Raw genomic sequence first — 20,747 nt, 5'->3', positions numbered from 1 at the left:
TGAATGGGACTGAAACAAACTACTACACAATACTACAAGGGAAACAAAATTCTTCACTTCCATTCACTCATCGCATGTACACAAAACTCCACCAGTGGAAGATACAAAAGCAAGCTCTTCTTTTTTTCAATTTTTAGGGGGAAACCAAACATTTTGCAAAACTTAGAAAAGCCTTCACTTCCCTTTTTGCAAAACTTGGAAAAGCCTTCAGTTCCCTTTCAACACCACCATTCTTCACAGCCCCCCCCCCCACCCCCCCACACACACAGCATCTCCTTACTTGGGTGGTGGGATAGAGCTGGGGTTGACATCCCTCAGCCAGGGGCAGTCGATGCCTTGCTGCGCTGTGCAGCGCTTCGACGGGTCCAGCTCCAACATGTGGTCCAACAGGTCCAGTGCAAGCTGGGGGAGGCTGCAACCACACGCAGCACAACCCTGTTGTTTTGTTTTCTGTGGGGTTTTTTTTTGCTGCCCCCATCATCAGCAAACTTGTGTGTGTGTGTGTGTGTGTGTGTGCGTGTGCGTGTGTGCGTAATGAAATATGTGTAGTCTTTCAATCTGTTTTATACTTTTGTGCATTTTTTTTTTTTTTTTTGTTTGTTTGTTTGTAATTTGTTGCGTGTGTGTGTGTTAATGGTTTCTTGTAAAGCGATCTGAGCTCTTTTTAAGGGAGGAAAGCACCCAACAAGTATTCATTACTATCATCATTATTAAAACTGACATCGGATTAAAAATGGCGTAGAAAGAATAAAGGTACAAGCATCTATTTAATTATTTTCTTTCTTTTTTCTTTTCTTTCTTTTTTTTTTTTTGCTATCCCCAACATCTGCACCATTTTAGTGGGTATCACCTCCACACTACTCATTCTGAGTCCCCCACACACATCCACACCTGGGTTCATCTGTCAGTCTCAAGTGTCTGCAGTCCACAGGGAACTCTCAATGTTAGATCGCCAGGAGGCCACACCAGAGCTGAGCCACTTCAGTGGTGTTCAACAGAGCCTGTTCTGATTAAACGTACTTAGGACATGATCTATTAGGCCGCTACGGATGACAACTGTTTATTCACGGAGCCAAACTGAGCGACTGTGCCCCCCACCCATCCTCATTAAGCAGACCCAAGAGACAGACGCTAGCAGTGTACACACATCACCTCCCCCCCACCACCTTGCCAGTCTTACATGCCTAGCCCTCCAAATCTTACCATCAGGAACAAGACGTAAAAAAAATCCTGAACAAATAAAATTTTCAAAGATTTTCAGGAACTCACCATACTCTTCTTTGCTAAAGAATCAAGAGTTTGTTCATCTGTTTTCTTTCACAACATCTAATCTGACACAAAAACAAAACAATTTTTTCAATCTCTTTTGTTAAATATGATAGTTGTGTCTGACTAAGACCATCAGAACAGCAGAGGATAGTCAGTCGTATTTAACTACGACCATCAGAACAACAGAGGATAGTCAGTCGTATCCAACTATGACCATCAGAACAACAGAGAAAGCAACTGCTGTCAAATATCTGAGCTAGAATTTTATTATATTACAGTGTCTTAGCCAATTACAACCCAACTATCTTGGCCAAGAGGGCTTTATGACACCCGGCACTGGCTACAGCATTAACAGTAAAAGCAATCTTGCCTCCTAGTTGGAAAGTTGTAGTCCTTCACAAAAGACTGAAGATATAAATGAATTGCTACCACAGAGGAGAAACTACCAATCGCACAGCTCCCACTTTGCTGTTGGCCCAACCACATATTTGTATTTGTATTACTCTTTTTGTCACAACAGATTTCTCAGTGTGAAATCTGGGCTGCTCTCCCCAGGGAGAGTGCCCTGCTGCACTGACAGCGTCACCCTTTTTTTGTATTTTTTTCTGCCTTAAATTTTATTTGTTTTCCTATCAAAGTGGATTTTTCTACATAATTTTGGCCGGGACAACGCTTTTGTTGCAGTGGGTTCTTTCACATGTGCTAAATGCATGCTGCACATGAGAGCTCTGTTTATCATCTCATCTGAATGACTAGCATCCAGACCACCACTCAAGGTCTACTGGAGGGGGAGCAAATATGGTGACTGCCAGTGTGATTCGAACCAGTGCACTCGGATTCTCTCGTTTCCTAGGTGGACGAGTTACCTCTCAACCAACACTCCACTTATGTCAGTCTGTGATGTTAAACACCACTCACTAGGAAAACTCCTCCCTGAGGCGACGGCGGTGCTGGCGCTTTGGCTTGAAGGCGTGGAAGAGGGGCAGCTTGATGATGTCTGGCCAGTTGGCGGGGCAGGGAGTGCCGCACAGCCGACTGATCAGCTCCAGCTGGGCAAACTCGTCCTTGGCCCGGAACACCGGCTCTCGGGTGAACAGCTCCCCTAGGATGCACCTGGAATACACAACCTCCTCAAAATCCTGTCCAATCATTTTCTCATCAGCTCTCCCAGTATTCATGAGGAAACACACAAACATAAAAAAAATATATAAAAAAATAAAATAAAATAAAAATCCTGTCCATCATCTCTCCCAGTATTCACCTGGAAACACACAAACAAACAAAAATCCTGTCATCAGCTCTCCCATTATTCACCTGAAAACTAAAAAAGAAAAAGAAGAGGAGAATGTAGTGAGACAGTGTGCTGTCTGTCATCTGTATACATGTATAACTGTGTGTGCAATGCATGCATACACTAAAGTGCACACAAACTTAATGTTTTATAAATCCTACCCCAATAAGTGTGTTCAATGCACCTACCACAGCACACATGATCATACTTAAAAATTTTATAAATTCTATCCCAGTGTGTGCAATGCATGCACCAGAGCACACAAATTCATGCTCATCGTTTTTTTAAAAAACATACGCAAATGTGTGCATGCAGCATACACCAAAGCACACACATTCACATTATCCTTTTTTAAATTCCTTATCCCTTGTGCAAAAGCAATGCATGGATACACCAAATCACAAACACACAAGCAGCATGTTCTATAAACCAAACTGCAATGTATATGTGTTCAATGCATACATCAAAACACACACATCCACACTAAACACCTAACCCAATATGAGTGTGTGTGCGCAATGCATAGACCAACGAACTCATATTCACATGTTATATAAACCCTATCCCAATGTGTGTGTGCAATGCATCCACCCCAAAAAGTGGCAACGCACACACATCAATTCTCTTTTATATAACACCAACAATGCGGGCACGCAACAATGTATGCAGGTGCACACCGAAGCACACACACACACACATACACGCTTTGCGTTTAATGGCAAACTCCCTCACCCTAGGCTCCAGATGTCGATGGCAGGTCCGTATCGTTCCTCCCCCAGTAGCAGCTCTGGGGGCCGGTACCACAGGGTAATCACCTTGTTGGTGTACAGCCGCTCCTTGTCATCAGCGTTGTACAGGCGCGCCAGGCCCAGGTCTCCCAGCTTGATCTGTCCTCTGTCAGCACCAACACTTTGTAGTTTGCTTCTGTTATTGTATTATTATTATTGATACATATACAGTGGCTATCTTTGGTCTCAAGGGTGTGGAGTGTTGGCCTGGAGGTAACGTATCTGCCTAGGGAGGGAGAGAATCTGAGCACACTGGTTCGAATCACACCAGCAGTCGCCAGTATTTTCTCCACCTTCAACAGACCCTAAATGGTGGTCTGGACACTTTGTCATTCCGTTGGGACGATAAACCGAGGTACCATGTGCAGCATGCATTTAGTGCACGTAAAGAACTCAAGGCAACAAAAGGGTTGTCTCAGGCAAATTCTGTAGAAAAATCCACTTCAATAGGAAAACAAATAAAACAGAAGGCAGAAAAAAATACAAAAAAGGGTGGCGCTGTCAGAGTAGGGATACACTCTCCATGGGGACAGCAGTCCGAATTTCACACAGAAATTTGTTGTGACAAAAAGAGTAATACAAATATAAAGCCTAAGTGCTCTACCAGAGTCATTTGCACTACAGGCCGCCTACCTGGGCCGAGCTGACTGACCGCTGCCTTCAGATCATAATTCATTTCATTTGTCAGTCAGTCAGACTTCAATCATGCGCACACATACACAAGTATACTACTACTGCAGTGGATTTTTCTGCAGGATTTAGCTAGGGACAACCCTTTTGTTGTCATGGGTTCTTTAACATGCACTAAAAGCTGCAGTTTGTTGTCTCATCTGAATGACCATCACTATTATCAACAACAACACTTTGTAGTTTTCTGTATGTCGATATTCACTGTTATCACATCCTCTGTGATTAGTGCATATGTGTGACTGTGATTATTGTACGAATGCATGGTTCAGCTTCATCATCATCGCAAGTCATATTGAACTCTTCTTCAAATCAGATAATGGGAATCCTTTTTTTCTCTTCTCTTTTAAAATTTCTTTTATAGACTTGACTGGAAACAAATCCCATCAAAATTCATTTGTTGCCTTTTGATAAGTATCATGGACTGGAGTCAGCACAAGTAGTGGATAGATCAAAGCATTATGATGAAATTCCACAACCTGTTTCATATTCTCATACAAGAATAGCAGTGGATAGCTGAAAGCATTATGATGAAATTCCACAACCTGTTTCATATTCTCATACAAGATAAGAATAGCAACTAAAAAAAAAAAAAAAAAATCAAATCAATAAAAACAATTTTTTTAAATGAAAATGAAAATAAATTAAAGACAGATCATACAAACCTGTTGTTGAGGAGGATGTTGGAGCACTTGATGTCGCGGTGGAGGAAGTGCTTCTGGTGGCAGTACTGCAGGCCGCGCAGCAGCTGCTTCATGAAGGACGCGATGTGCTCCTCCTGGAACTTCACCAGCCCTGACTCCAGCAGCCCCATCAGGTCATGGTCCATGTACTCAAACACCAGGTAGAAGGAACCTGGTGGGCGAAATGAACACAGTGTACAACATTCAGTGATTCATTACTCAAATAATTGTATTTCTGGAAACATTCCATTACGGAACTGTCCCTTACAAGTGGGTATTTCAGAAAAAAAAACACAAAAAAAACCCAGACACATGCAACATGGGATACAGGAACATCTCATCAAACAAAACAGTCGTCTGACAGCCAGAAGCATTAGTTGAAAACTTAGTAACATGCCTCCACTTTCAAAAGGTCTGTGTTCAAAAAGTCGGTGCTTACCTGCATGCGCATGGGTCTTGCTAAGTTACTTTGCCGGTGACAAATCGAGCGGCCCTTAAATGGCTTTTGTACTGTTTGGACAGTTCCAGCTTTTCACAAAGTAGCATCGGTAATATACAGCAGCATTTCTGTAAGTCTTAACGAAGTGTCTACGGCAATGGTCGGAAAGGCATCTAAGGGTACACTTGTACCCACTAGATACTTTGGGAAAAAAATGTTAGATTTTTTTTTATTTTCCAGGACATGCAGCAAATATCCACATTTCTGGGACACCCTATTCATTTTATCAACCTTCCAGGACAAATACCGGCCCTCAGTAACAGTAGGCATGTTAGTACCACTATTCCTAAAGAAAAACAGATGCAAAGCTCATAACAAAAAAATGATCACATTTCAAATGGGTATGTCACAAACACAAATAAAGACAACAGTATCTAAAGAAAAAAAGACTATTATAGTTTGCTTTCATTTTGTCAGGTTACATAGCTATATTTAAGTGTGATGTTCTTGTTTGTTTGTCTTGATTCAAGAGGAATCTCTTCTTTTAATCAATCAAACAAACAAAAAAACGCATGCTCTGTGACAGTGCACCTCTGTCTTTCTTGAAGTCCAGAGCGTCCTGCTTGTCAGTGACGATCTCCCGCAGGTTGACGATGTTGGGGTGCTGCAGCTGACGCAGGATCTTGATCTCCCGCACAGCCGTGATGGGGAACCCCTCCTTCTCGTTCTCCAGCCGCACCTTTTTCAAGGCCACATAATTGCCTGTCAGGGAACACAGAACAAGCTTCTATAGCAGATGCCTGTCAGTAAATGCAAACAAACTTCTATAAGCACATACAAGAAGACTGCTTACTTACTGCCCATAACGCCCTCCCACATGTACGGCAGCAGTGAGGAACCGCCACTGTTGTCTCTTTTGATCCAGTCACTGAATGGTACCCCAGGTGTGCTTCTGGGTTCCAAGTTCTCCTTCCACTGTTCTGCACCAGGTTTTCTTTGACCTTCCTCTCCTGTACCTTCTGGTGGCCAGTAAAGCGCTGTCCAGGTGATGTGACCAAACTCTCTTTGCATGACGTGTCCAATCCATTTCCACCGCCTTCTCATAATGATGGTCTCCATGTTCTCTTGAGTGCACTTGGTGAGTAGCTGTTGACTGGAGATGGTACTGGGCTAGAAGATTTGCAGGATTCAACAAGAACACTTTTTCTCTAAAAGAGTAAATTGTTGACAAGTTTGATGATAAAAAGCAAAAGGCAACATAAAATTGATTTGATCAAAGATCATAAATGTTTCAAATTTGCAAAGGGTGACATCACTGATTGCTTTAGATCTCACAGAAGCTGCCTCTCTTAAGAAGTTTTAGATGTACAGAATTTTACATCAGTGATCTGTGAGAACAATAAGACGCAAGTTCTTGAATGAACTTGAAACTGTTCACTCACTATTAAAAACAAAACAAAAATAAAAACAAAACAAAAAAAACCTCACTGACAGTCTGCATCACACCTGTATAGTTTATGAACTAACCCAGTAACTGAGATACAAGTCCTGGATGGTTTAACTGCGCTCAACAGCCATTTCACATGCAAAATGTGGTATTGTTATGCTGATGCCAAGTGTGTTGTGCAACAAATACGCACGTCAATAAAAAAAAAAATAAACATTTAGAAAAAACTTTTTTTAAGTTTGGTCTCGTCTCTCCTGAAGGTCCAAGGCATAAACAGGTAAGACTTAATTAAGAGTCTATAAAAAAAAAAAATTGAAGTTTTTCAGCACACACTACGTAACATTTAAAAAACAAAACACAAAAAGGAGTTGTGTTTTGGTCTATAAAACTGCCTTGCTCCAAACACCTCTCATGTTTGGAACGCTCTTGCCATTCCTGGCAATGAATTTCTTCCATTGTCTCCTTCTTTGCCGTGTGTCACAGTCACAGTGTCATTTGTAAGTGCAGCCACGTTTCTGCAGCTACCACTGACTGAAATGGAACTGTCAAGAACGCAGTCTGCATCTGGAGCTGCCATGTTCTTTTTTTTCCTTTTTTTTCTTTCTTTGCTACCCCATCATCTGCACCGTTTCAGTGCCATTACTCCAACACTGCTCATTGCGAGTCCCACATAAACAGTCACACCTGGGTTCGTCTGTCACAGTCCCAGTACCGGCAGTCCACAGAACCATTGAAGTTAGGTCACCTTGAGGCCACACACAAGAGGAAACCCTGCACTGCTGCTCAGTCTCTTCGGTGGTGTTCGGTGGTGCCTGTTCTAATTTACCATACTTAGGACACGACCTACTAAGCCCCCTACTAACGACAATAATGGCTTAGTGGTGGAGCCAGACTCAGTAAGTGTCTCCCCTAGAGGGGAGAATGCCACCACATCCCTCCAATGGCAGTCCTCCATGAATCCACTGACACTGAAGACCTTGACAAGACTCACCCCAAGTACAGAAGTGGAGGGGTATCGAAACTGAGGTCACCATAAGAGCAGGGCATGAAAGGCCACAAAATTTGGGGCTTCTTTTAACCCTTTCGCTGCCAGGAAAATTTGATTTAAGTGATATCTATTTACCAGGGTTTTTTCACAAAAAACGGGTATAAATTTTTTAAAAATTCTGTGCTCTTTGTTATTTGAGAAAGACCCATAGAAGTATATATTTTCTGAAGGGTAAATGAATAAAGAATACAAAACACATGTTTTCCCATTTTATGTATTTTTAGTGACATGCTGTTCTTTTGAAATCAGTGTTTTGTTTTTTGTCACATCGTGCAGGACGTCGCAAGCAGAGGAAGATAGCTGTTGTGTGTGGTATTGGACGTGTAGCTTCCACTGACCACACTGTTAAATGTATCAACTTTAATAACCTTCTTCGTGTACCTCTGTCCTGCTTTCCCTCCCACCGCTCAGCTCATATTTCTCTAGATCTGTTCAACGCCCAGTCAGTTGGTCCTCGCCTCAAACGCTCAGCGATCAACAAACATCTGCTTTCCATCAGCCTCGACGTCCTGTGTATCACAGAAACTTGGCTTCGCAGTACTGGGGATGAAGCTAAGTGTCGAGATCTCACTCCCCCTGGCTACACTACCACCTCCTTCCCTCATGTTACAACAACTTGCAGGGGAGGAATCGCCTTCGTTGTGTCAGACAGGCTGCTCCCACACACAACGTACACAACTGCCTTCCCCTTCAACCATGCCTCCTTTGAACTGGCCCAGCTTTCACTGTCACTGCCACATTCCCACCTCAATGTGTTCTGCCTCTACCACATGCCACCAAACAAGAAAAATGAACTTTCTGATATGATGTTCATAGAACAGTTTCCAGACTTCTTGGAATACGCTAACAGTTTACCAGGCTCCATACTTATTGTCGGTGACTTTAATTTTCATTTTGATTCACCCACACAGTTTTATACCTCTAAATTACCTGAAATTGTCAGTTTGTTCAATCTTAACCAGTCTGTAACTGAGTCTACACACAATCGTGGTCACATCGTTGACTGGGTGTTGCACAGAAATGAGGACTGCCTCCTGAAGTCTGCCACCGTCGATCACACCCTGTCCGACCATCACAGAGTGACGTGTTATCTGAACCTCACCAAACCTCCCACACCCCATGTGTATAGGGAGGTGTGCACACTGACCTCAATTGACTTAGATTCATTTAATGCTGACCTGCTGACTGATATCCCTTTTGAGCCGACTGCTGACCAGCCATCCACTGTCCTACGCACTGTACTCGACAGGCACGCCCCACTGACTCAGCGCCTGATCTCCAATCATCCCCCGTCGCCTTGGTACAACACCGTGGGACCAGAGCTTTGGAGGCCAAGCGGGAGAGGAGGAGAGCTGAGAGGCACTGGCGCGCCACTAGTTTGACCGTCAATTGGGACATTTTTCAGACAGCCAGAAATAGTGTAACAAACATTGTTGACAGGGCAAAGTCAAAGTTCTGTTCTTCTAAAATCCTTGCATGCACCACAGCCAAACAGCTTTTCAACGCTACGAACAATCTACTAGGTAAAATGAAAAACACTCCTCTCCCTACAACATTTTTGGTGCAGGAACTCCCTCAAAAGTTTTCTGACTTCTTCACCAGCAAAATATCATGCATTCGTGAGAAGCTCGACTCTGTTGTGTCTCCTCCTTCACCCGTTCAAGAACGCGTGTACAGTGGTCCTGTTTTACATGGTTTCCAACCGGTTACTGAAGATTATGTGAAGAAAGTGTGTCTCAGCGCTTGTCCGAAATCCTGTGAGCTTGACCCTGTCCCGTCTTCTTTATTGGTTGAATGTATTGATGTTCTACTGCCACATATTACTCATGTCATCAATTCTTCCTTACTGTCTGGTTGTGTCCCTGAAAGCTTCAAATCTGCTGTTGTACGTCCACTCATCAAGAAACCATCTTTGGATCATAATTGTTTGAAAAATTATCGACCTGTCTCTAATCTGTCATTTTTATCAAAACTGGTAGAAAAGATCATATTGTCTCAGCTCTTAGCTCATCTGGAACAAAATGGTTCACTTAATTCCCACCAGTCAGCTTATCGACGTGGTCATAGTTGCAAAACGGCCCTTCTTAGAATAGTGAATGATTTGCTTTCGGGATTTGATGAGGATAAGATATCTGTTCTCACTCTCTTAGATTTGTCAGCAGCTTTTGACACTATCGACCACTCTATCCTCTTGAACAGACTTAAAACTTCCTTTGGTATTCATGACACTGCACTAGCATGGATCACGTCTTACCTGTCAGATCGTACACAGAAAGTGTGCGTAAATGATAGATACTCTAAAGTATCTGCCTTAAACTATGGTGTCCCACAGGGGTCTGTCCTAGGTCCTGTTCTTTTCGTGCTGTATGCGGCTCCTGTGTCGGATGTCATCAGTCATCATGTCGCATGAGAGCTTTGCTGATGATACACAACTTTATCAGTCAGCTTCCATAGCTGAATTTGATGCACTGTTGACTCAAACACAAGAGTGCGTTGCTGGCCTAAAGGACTGGATGACTCTCAACAAGCTGCAACTAAATGATGATAAGACTGAATTTATGATAACCTGTCCAAAGAAGTTTCATCAACATACATCCTTTCCAGACTCTGTTCTGATCAACAGCACACCTGTTTCACTTTCTCCGTCTGTTCGCAGTCTTGGTGTAATCCTAAACCAGTCTCTTTCCTTCCAACAGCACATTTCGAATATCTGTAAAGTTGCCTATTTGGAAGTAAGTAAAATCAGCTCTATCCGCCACTATCTCTCAACCGATGCAACCAAGACACTTGTATGCTCTCTGGTTCTCTCAAGATTGGATTACTGCAACTCTCTTTTGGCCGGCCTGCCCAAATATCTGTTAGACCGACTCCAACGAATTCAGAATAACGCTGCCAGACTCATTTGCAGAGCTTCTAAATTTGACCATGTTTCTCCTCTCCTTCAGTCTCTCCACTGGTTACCCGTTTCTGATCAAACAGACTATAAGCTATCCACTCTGACCTTTTCTGCTGTCAACGGATCTGGCCCCAAGTATCTTTCTGAACTCCTCCATATCTATACCCCGTCTCGCCAGCTCCGTTCTTCCTCTGATACTGAACTTCTCAGGATACCTCACGTCAGAAGTAAGACCTATGGACACATCGTTTTCTTTTCAATCGCCAAAGACGTGGAACAAGCTCCCTGATAACCTCCGTCATTCTGATTCCCTCGCATCTTTTAAATCTCGTCTTAAAACTCACCTTTTCCCTCAGCAATAAGTTCAATTGTGGCAGGTCCACTTCCTTTGCATTAGCTGTGCTTGACTATGTGTGCATACATATGTATGTGTACATAACTACATGCATGTAGATGAATGTGTATTGTGTGTGCATGTTTTTATGTAAGTTTGTGCCTGCCTATGTGTGCGTATGTGTTTGTTAGGGTAGCTGTTAGATATACATGTATGTTAAAATGTATGTATGCAGTGTGTGTGTGTGTGTGTAGAGCAGATTTCTGGATTATGTGCTAATAAGTATCCATTATTATTATTTTCAACTTGATCATTACAAACACTAGTCAGGTAATTTGCACTAAAATATATTTTCTGGACAAATGGCTATCTGCACACACAAAATCATACTAGAACAACCAAAATAAAAAATTAAAAAAATTAAAAAGAAATAGATACACAATGTATTGTGATTTCTCCAAGAGATAATATGGATGTGAGGCCACGGCCCCTCAGTCTCCACCCCCCTCCCCTTCACCCCTCTTAGATGATCACTTTATCCAGTTCTCATCAGACCGTGTTGGCCGAGTGCCAAGAAAATCGCTCACACTGTGCCCTGCTAATAATTTGGTTAGTTTGTGTCGTCTGCTACAGTTGTGCAGCCGGCATCACTCACTGATAGTCATATCTTGGCCACTCTCTTGATTGCTCCCTTAATTGTCTATTAAATCGTCCTATAAATGTTCATCACTGTCTTCTCCTTCAATTGTTTCTGAGCATCAGCTAAAGAAAGCAATCTTGGTTGATTTAGTTCGCTACGATCACATGCCCTGAGCACGGCGTCAGTCGGACATTTTGTTGAGTGAGCGAGGAAAGGAGCCAGGCAAAACACTGTGACAGTGACCCAACCAAAACGTTCAAATAAAGGACTGCCTCATGACGTAGATAGGGTTTCTAGCTATGTATAGAATCTAGAAAGATTCCCAAAGCTAAAGCAACCAGCATTTTCGTCAACGAACTGAATGCAAACCAGGGAAAAGTCTGAATATTTTGATGACGAGTTATCTCGTCATTGTGGCAGCGAAGCGTACATGCTTGCCATGATGAGTTATCTTGTCACATAGGCAGCCTAGGGGTTAATATTGTTGACGGAGGAGCAGGAGGAGGAGGAGGATGACAATGCTGCTTTGGAGGTTCATTCTGGTTTGAGACAATGTGACAAGGCTGTACTCTACGCTTCTTGTCATGAGAACACTCAGCTCTGGGTAGGAGCAGATCGCAGACCGAAAAACCCACCTCTGTTGGGATTCAAACCTGTGTCTGCCCAGCCATCAGTCCATGACACTAACCATTTCACTACGGTGCTGGTTTGCCATGTACATTTCCTCATATGCGAACATATCATATCAATTTAGCTGTGCAGCCTCCTGACGACTTTTTCTGCTGAATGCACACAAGCACAGAAGCGAATAGGAACACACACACACACACTCACAAACCCTTACCCAATGCGGCATCTTTAGCTTTGTACACTTGACCGTAAGTGCCTTCACCAATGATTTCCAAACTGGTGAACACATCAACACAGCGCTCACCCCAAGTCCCTGATTTTTTGTCTTCAAGACGGCGCTGACAAAGTCTGAAAAATAAAATAAATTAAAACATTCTAAAATCACATTTAGTTGATTTCAATACAACAATATTTAGTTCAGCTCTCTGATTTGTTTATATCAATCACCACCTACTTAAACCATGGACAAAGATGAGTATAGCATGCATTTCATGATCCCCATGATGTGTGACCAAATGAAATTCAATACTTTTTCGTGACCTTTTCCAGACAAGACAGAAAAACAACACAAAGCTAAACTGAAAATACAACAACAAAAAAACAACTCATTCTGCCACATGCTTGATGAAAGAGACTTGCAGGTATGCCAGTATTAATATTCAGTTTTCACCATTTTTTGCTTTTTGACTGATTGTATGCTTTCTTTGCTGCATGGTTGTGGCCAAGAGTTTTATCAAAATTCCAAGACTTTTTCACACCTTGAAGGGCAAAACATACTTGTGGTGGAGGGGTTGGGGGTATAGGTGGGAGAAGAGTAGCAGCAGTGTCCGCAGTGGCCGAAAGACCACGCATGGCCTGAATGGCCTCTGAGTGAGTGCGATCGAGGCTGCATTTTTTGCCCGTCAGCCAAACAATCGAGACAGTAATGTGTCCTGTTAGAAGACATGACAATATGCAAAACCAAACCATCAAAGGAACGATAGAAAGTAAGAAAATGCATACAGCCTCAGTCGCTTTGAATGCACAAGTCAGGGAATGAAGATGGCTGCTGGAAGAAGAGGGCACTCTACAAACATGCACAAGGGAGATATTATACCTGGGGGAGTTAACTAGCCTCATCCACTTTCTTTTTCTCCCCTTCAGCGGGGTAATAGTTTGTACATGATAGGGAATCATACTCCTGCCAGTAGGTCGCGGTACTGTATGTATAATTAAAACATTTATTTCCATAACTTTTCCATCCCTAGAAATTGTTCTCTCATTTTGCCAAGACTTTTCCAGACTCCCATAACTGAACAAACCCTGTGCAACATTGGAAAAAAAAAGTTCAAAAAGAAAAAAAAAAGTTAAAAAAAAAAAATTAAAAAAAAGAAGCCCAATGCAAAGCATCATTTCCTCACCTCGGCAGACGAATTTTTGACGCTGCTCTGGAATCTTCACCAGGAGTCCCCTCCCCGGAGTCGTTGTCATCCTCCTCTGGTGCATCCACCGTGGGCGGCATGGGAAGATCAATGATGCGCCGGGGACGCTTCGCTTTAGGCGACATGGGCTCCTTGTCATCCTGACGTAGTGGGGCAGGTTCCTGGGCACTCTCCTGAGAGAAAGGCTTGCTGCCGACTCTATTAAAAAAACATACAGAATACAGAATACTTTATTATCTCCAGAGAAAAATTAACTAAAACAACACATCCATAGTAATACAGGATTCCCAGAAGTCTGAGCAAAAACACTTTCAAATGGTCTGAGCAAAACACTTCTGAATTTTTCCAAAACGTTACATTTTTCCAAGACCCTAAAAACAAATTTACATACAAACATACAAGCATGCACATACATTAAAGAATTACAACAGAGAGAGAGCCTGAGAGAAAGCATTGGATGGGGAGTGTTGGGTGTTCCAAAACTGTTACACAAAAATATCTCGCAGAGGTCTTGACATCTATTCAAACTTCATCACTTTACACAAAAATATCTCGCAGAGGTCTTGACATCTACTCAAACTTCATCACTTTGACTGCCTTTGTATTTGTTCCTGGTTTATTTGTTTTTGTATAGCAAGATCTCCTTCAGTACTATAGCTGTGGTGAAAAATATCGATATAATGAAAATTCCAAGACTTTTCTAGAACTTGCAGAGTACATCTTTCCATCATTACAAATATTATCAACCCCAGTTCCTTTTCTGTTTTTGGAAGAACTTTCATAACAATCAGTTATTCTCTGTTGAGTAATCAATGATGATCCATACACACAGTCACTTGATACTTGAAAGCTCATAGGTTTCAACCCCATCTCTGTCAATTTGATAAGATAATAAACTGGCGTCCTGTGTGCAGCATGCATTTGATGCATGTAAAAGAACCGCAGGCACCAAAGGGGTTTTCGCTAGAACGTTGGAAAAAAACACAAAAAAAACCCTCTTTGCAAAGTACTTAAGAGTTTGTTCTCTGACCTAAGACAAGCGCTATGTGATTATCATTAACAGTAAAAATGTTTGTGATTAACACTTCCTAAAACTGCGCACTCTTAACTCTTTCTATATTAAGGTACGCTTTTTAACGGTAGTAAGCTATAGCGTACTGCAAGTTTAAGAATTCGTAATTCATAGGTTAACGGTTTTGTGCGAAACTAAATGGCACAGCTCTGTTCTACAGTCACCCAAAAGTGCACCTGTACTTTTATTGCGGCTGGAAATGCCTTTGTTTGAGTACAGTCACCCTTCTTGCTCGCTTGCTTGACAAGATGGCGTCTCCATCAACTTCAGCAAGTACTGTGGCTCAAAGTCAAATGCAAACTGATTCTATAGTGGATATCCACTGTGCATACGCATTTGCCCATTCAATTGCTACAATTAGGAGGTGTCTGTGGTTACAAAAGACCACATTTGTAAAATTTCTGTTACATGAGAAAAACTCACCCCCTTTATTTCAGTTGTGAAAAACATGGATTTTTTTTCTTCAAAATATGATAAATCAGTCAATATTTAAGTGAGTGCTTTGAAACTTTGCAGAATGTTAGTCCATTCTATTCTTTATATCATCATAAAATTTCACCACTGTATGTAATTGCATTATTTTTCTAGATATTTTTCTTGTAATATGAACAATCATGAAGGAAGTCATTTGGCAGTATAGAATGAATTAAAAGTTGCAGGCAAGATATCCACACTCTCACTCACTCTGAAGACCTCCTCACCTCACAGGGCTGACATCCACATCCTCAGATACCTCAGGGAGAGGCAGCTGCAGCATGGAGGACTTGCTCGTTCCGTTGGCCTGTCCAAACCCTGCCAGGTCTCCCTTGGCCTCTTTCCCTCGTGGACCGCTCGGAGCCGGCGGAGTGGCACTCTTGCTGTCCCTGCCACTATGGGTCATGGGAGAGGATAACTGGAAGGGCTGGGCAGTGGGGGCATTGCTGGGGGGAGGGGTGGGTGTGTAGGAGGAACGGGAGGCGGTTGGGGTGATCCCCACAGGGGAGACCTGGCTCCTCCCTCTGTCTGTGTCGGAGAACTCTTGGGCCTGTTCATGGCCCCTCTCAATCTGGAATTGTTTTGTATCATGTTACTGCATTGTGTTGCATTGCGTTACTGCACTGTATTGTAAAGTATTGCCCTGCATTACTGGATTGTTTTGTATTGCATTGTAATCACTTTTTTGTCACATGATATTTCTCTGTGTGAAATCCTGGCTGCTCTCCCCAGGGAGAAAATGTAGCTTCAGTGCAGCACAACCCTTTTTCTTCTTTTTCCGTCTGCAAGTCTGTTTGTTTCAATATCGAAGTGGATTTCTTCCAGCAGAATTATGCAAAGTACAGTCCTCTTCCAGCAGAATTATGCCAAGTACAATCCTTTTGATGCTGTGGACTTTAACGTGCACTTGGTGCATGCTGCACACGAGACCTCTGTTCATCATCTCATCCAAAAGACTAGCACCCAGACCACCACTCAGTCCAGAGGATGGTTGAGTGAAAGTCATGGTACAAATGTGGGAATGGAACCCATGGACATTCGCTTCCTAATCAAGTGCTTCAAGAAAGTTTACCACTAGGCCATCACTCCACTACTCGCTTGCAGTTCAATAGCTGAGTACGGCTCCACAGTTGTAACTGGACTACTGTCCCATTAATTTTGATGCACATATATATACATACATACATAACAAAGAAGAGACTATATAAGTATATTAAATATCTGGATGCACACATACACAAACGTAAGTACAGTATGCATGTCTCCTTAAAATTCTCTTCATGAACTGAATACATATATAAAAATGATAACTTTAGTATAATATATAATAATACTTGCCTACTAACAGGATATATTTCACAACATTACTCAGTATCTTTGAATTCAATGTTTATGCCATTCTACACTTTAATTATCATTTTAAACACAAGACACTGATTTATCATAAATATGATCAATCAGCATCACTGTGATTATTGTATTGAATTTGTCACAACAGATTTCTCTGCACCAAATATGGGCTGCTATCCCCCAGGAGAGTGCATTGCTACAGTGCAGCGCCACCCATTTCTTCTTTCTTCTTCTGCCTGAAAGTGTATTTGGTTTTGATTTTTCTTATCAAAGTGGATTTTTCTTCAGAATTTCTTTGTCAGGGACAATCCTTTCGTTACTGTGGGTTCTTTAAAGTGAGCTAAGTGCATGCTAGAAACAGGACCACTGTTTAATGTCTTGTCCGAATAAATCATGTCCAGACGACCACTCAAGGTCATGTGGAGGGGAGAGAATACTGGCAAGTGAGGGATTCGAATCTGTGCACACAGATTCTGCGTGCACAGATTTTCTCATTTCCTAACAGCTACTAGGCCACCACTCCATTACAGACTTTTGTCATTTTTATACTTCATGGATACAGTACAAATTCTCAAACAATATTCCTCAGCTCAGTCATCTCATACATTCATCCTTCCTTCAAGTTCAGGCACTTTTTTCCTCGGTACCTTTTCCAGAACCTTGGACGGAAGGGATGGTGTGCTGGAGCATGATGGGTCATTGTCAGACTCCACCTTGGTGACATCCCTGAGTGGAGTACCAGACAGTGAGCCTGTGTCTTTCCCGGTTGGCGTCGGCGCAGACTCCTGAGAACTCAGGCCCAGACTTTTGGACTGTTTGATCTCCCGAGCACGCTTGTGCTTCCGCAGCTCAGCAGCTAGACTGTTGAATACAAGACCAGAAAACACATGATGATCATGACCGAACCACCAAAACAACTGCTTGAGAAAAGTCATTAATGATCAAGACAGAATAACCCCAACTGCTTGAGAAAATCATTCTAACATTTCTGTTGACAAACAAACAATGAAAAAAGCAAAAAACCTGAAGGGAAAAAGAAAATACATCAATAGTGTCAGTACTGTAAGTGACTACAACAAAGTACATTGCACAACTGCCTGACTCAAGAGCTCAAATGTCCAGATTAAGAACCCCCTCGAAACTCCTACTAACTGTAGTGTAAGCTGCTGAAATTCATTTTCTGTAAGTAATCGACTTTGTACTGCTTCAGTGCTTGTAATGTTAAAAGTAAAATGTTACGAAACAATAAATAACATGCAGCAGGAAAAAAACTAAAACTGCATGTGCTACCAGGCAGAGACAAGGAACGTACATGAATACATGATTGAGTGAATACAAAGTTTACACTAATCAATCTTATAACAATGTATGAACATGCACACACAAATTCTATGCTAAGAGGGGGTCGGGGGAAGGGGGAATCATTCACTCACGTGGTAGAAAATTTGGCATCGGATACGCTGACACTGCTTCGAGCCAAGTTGGATCCATGAGACGAACTTTGTTCTGGGCTCTGAGAGTATGTGCGGTGATACAAGCTGCTCTCTCGTTGCCTACCATGAGAACGTGAAGTTTCAGATGTTTTTTTACTGCTGTGCCTGGAGGTTTGACTATGTTCTCGACTAGAATGTTTTCTCTTCCTGAAATCATAGTTAAAGTGATCATCAAGTCCCCATAACATTGACTGAACATTATTTTCAATATTGTGTGTGTGTGTGTGTGTGTGTGTGCGTGTGTGTGTGTGGAAGACACATACTAGTAATACTTGCTGTCTTGCATACTGAGAATGAAATAGAAGGCAGTAACTCCCTGTTGCGAAAGTGAACGCATCATTTTGCAGTTCTTAAAAAATATACATTTTTAACAAAACAATTTTCTCTGGTCAAATTACAGGGAGTTAACCAAATATTTATTTCAATCTTACTTTTGAAATTATAGTAGTTCACTAGTTGTGACATGTACAGTCTTTATCACTCAATGCACCAACTTAGAAATTTGAAGAAAGTGACATGTTAACTTTTGAAAGTTTTATTCAATCAACAGTCTATTTTAACTTTTATTTTGACATTAATCAGCATTCTAATACTTAGTTTATCATATGTCAATTTGATCTGAGCAACATGTCCATAAGCATGTACTTGTCATTTCATGCATGTCTGGTGGGGATGCACGATGTCAACTGTCAATATATATATTTTTTAATTCTTTGTATTGCGGTGCAAATTTCATTTTCAAGAGAGATATTTCTGAGCGCACCTTTTAGACTGACCCATGTAAATGTGTGTGTGTGTGTGTGTGTGTGTGTGTGTGTGTGTGTGTGCTATGTATAATTTATGTGCATACTGTATGTCAGTGCACAATGCAAGTATGTGTGTATTATGCATGTCAGTAGTGTGTGTGTGTGTGTGTGTGTGTGTGTGAGAGAGAGAGTGAGTGAGAGTGTGTGTGTGTGTGTGTGTGTGTGTGTGTGTGTGTGTGAGAGAGAGAGAGAGAGAGAGGGAGAGTGAGTGAGTGAGTGAGTGAGTGAGTGAGTGTGTGTGTGTGTGTGTGTGTGTGTGTGTGTGTGTGTGTGTTTGAGTGTGTGTACTGAATACATACTCAGTACTGTGAGAGATGGCACATCCACTGAGAATGTAAGCACAAAAAAGGAAACACAAATAACAATAAAAACACTGAACAATAAACAAGGAAGAAGAAAAAAAAATCATTGACACATAGCCTGACTTACCTGCTACTCTTCTTGCTTTTTGATCTGGTGCTTTGCAATGGGCTCCTGCTCCTAGCATGCTCTCTCCACCCATCACTGTTGTATGGAGGCGGACTTCGTGATCTGTAGCGTGAGAGACCACTCGGACGTGGACTGTCACCTCTGGCACAGTATGCCTTCGGTAAATCAGTGAAAGACCTTGGTAATGCGGGTTCCTGCACAGGGGTGTGTGAGGCTGTGTGACTTCGAACACCGTTGTTCGACTTCGGATGTCGGCTTGAAATGTCATTTTGTTCTCGATATCTTTTCCTCTGGCGCGACTCGACACTAGGGGCCCGCTGCTCATCGGGGGACCATGCCTCTCGTGGGTCTTTGCGGGATCGTTTTTTGGACTTGGATTTTGATGATGTTCGATGACTTCTTGTCTCGGAGAAAGGACTTCCGGGAGCATAATGGGGGTAATCTTGCTGGCCGATGGAAGCTGAATAATTTTCTGTTCCTGGTGATGATGGACCTATTTCATGTCGGTCAGTTCGAAGATTTTGCCTTTGAGAAACTGGCGTAGAACGCTCAGCACCGGGGCTCTCCGACGCTGAGAAGTCGGTGTTTGAACTGATATCATCATACGCCAGTTCAAGACTGCGACTTTGAGACTGATTCTTTTGAGACTGATTCTTTTCAACCCGGTCCTTTTTGTGACTTTTCTTCTTCTTTTTCTTTTGTTTCTTTCTGTATTTTGAACTTTCCGTTGGGCTGCCACAGGGCCTACCATCGTAATCATATTCGTCGTAGCGAGCCGAGCTGCGATGGACATGCTCGTCGTTCTGCGAGTAATGTGCATAGGGTCTGACGTCGTATTCTTCGTAAACTGCGTCTTCCCGACGGCTTCTCGGCATGATTTGCCTTAGCCTACAGTTAGCTGGCTGTTAAGTGCTTTCCTTTTCTGAAATTGTGTCGTTTTCATGTCATTTTCTATTCAAGCAGGACCCCATTTCCTCTCAGTGTAAAATGTTTGAACAAGGCAAAATGGCTGCCTTTGACATGACTTTGACTACGTATCAAAAATCAGTTTTAAGTATTTTTATGCATAATTTATTCTTGAAATAATCTTTAAGAATCTATATAAGAAGTTTTCTTTTTCAGAAACTGTTAAATCTACTGGATGGCTTAAATTTTCAATGATTCAATCTCGATTCTTGACCATAACCAGAAGACGTTTGCGAAAGCTAGTGGCTAAAAATAGTTTCAGCCTGAAGTGAAGGTGGCATTGTGGGAACGGTACTTCGGTGATCTCCGGATTTGGCCACGAAAACGACCGACCGACAAGGAAGGGTCCCAGTGGCGATGTCCTGCCTCATAAGTGGATGTTATTTTGCCTCTTTATTTAGGCTAGCCTATGCATCAAGCTAATTTAACCCACATACCAACAGATCACACAATCGATTGTTCGAGAAGCGTTTCTGTTTTGCATCGTGCCTGTGTGTCGCCTTCCTGTTTCAAAGAAATACACAAATACTTTGATTTCGTTCATTTGGGACCTTCGCCATCAGTAAATGCAATAATGCCTATGG

At 42.2% G+C, this 20,747-nt stretch overlaps 1 protein-coding gene across 1 annotated transcript in view; it reads right to left on the bottom strand.

Moving 5' to 3' along the window:
* The window catches only part of LOC143276016 (uncharacterized), a 30,211-nt gene extending 9,819 nt beyond the window's left edge, over nt 1-20,392 (bottom strand). Inside the window, exons 1-11 of the mRNA XM_076580402.1 lie at nt 19,198-20,392; nt 17,903-18,109; nt 17,117-17,330; nt 15,347-15,690; nt 13,553-13,771; nt 12,367-12,500; nt 5,749-5,919; nt 4,701-4,890; nt 3,293-3,454; nt 2,188-2,382; nt 281-412 (exon numbers count right to left, since the gene is read on the bottom strand). Coding sequence (XP_076436517.1) covers nt 281-412; nt 2,188-2,382; nt 3,293-3,454; nt 4,701-4,890; nt 5,749-5,919; nt 12,367-12,500; nt 13,553-13,771; nt 15,347-15,690; nt 17,117-17,330; nt 17,903-18,109; nt 19,198-20,072 — 2,843 coding nt within the window. The 5' untranslated portion in view covers nt 20,073-20,392. The remainder of the gene's footprint in view (nt 1-280; nt 413-2,187; nt 2,383-3,292; nt 3,455-4,700; nt 4,891-5,748; nt 5,920-12,366; nt 12,501-13,552; nt 13,772-15,346; nt 15,691-17,116; nt 17,331-17,902; nt 18,110-19,197) is intronic.
* Between the last annotated feature and the right edge of the window lie 355 nt (nt 20,393-20,747).

The sequence above is a fragment of the Babylonia areolata genome, chromosome 2 (assembly GCF_041734735.1).
Source record: "Babylonia areolata isolate BAREFJ2019XMU chromosome 2, ASM4173473v1, whole genome shotgun sequence".
Lineage (NCBI taxonomy): Eukaryota > Metazoa > Mollusca > Gastropoda > Neogastropoda > Buccinidae > Babylonia > Babylonia areolata.
Note: the sequence above shows the minus strand (reverse complement) of the source record. Positions and strands in the feature narration are given on the sequence as shown.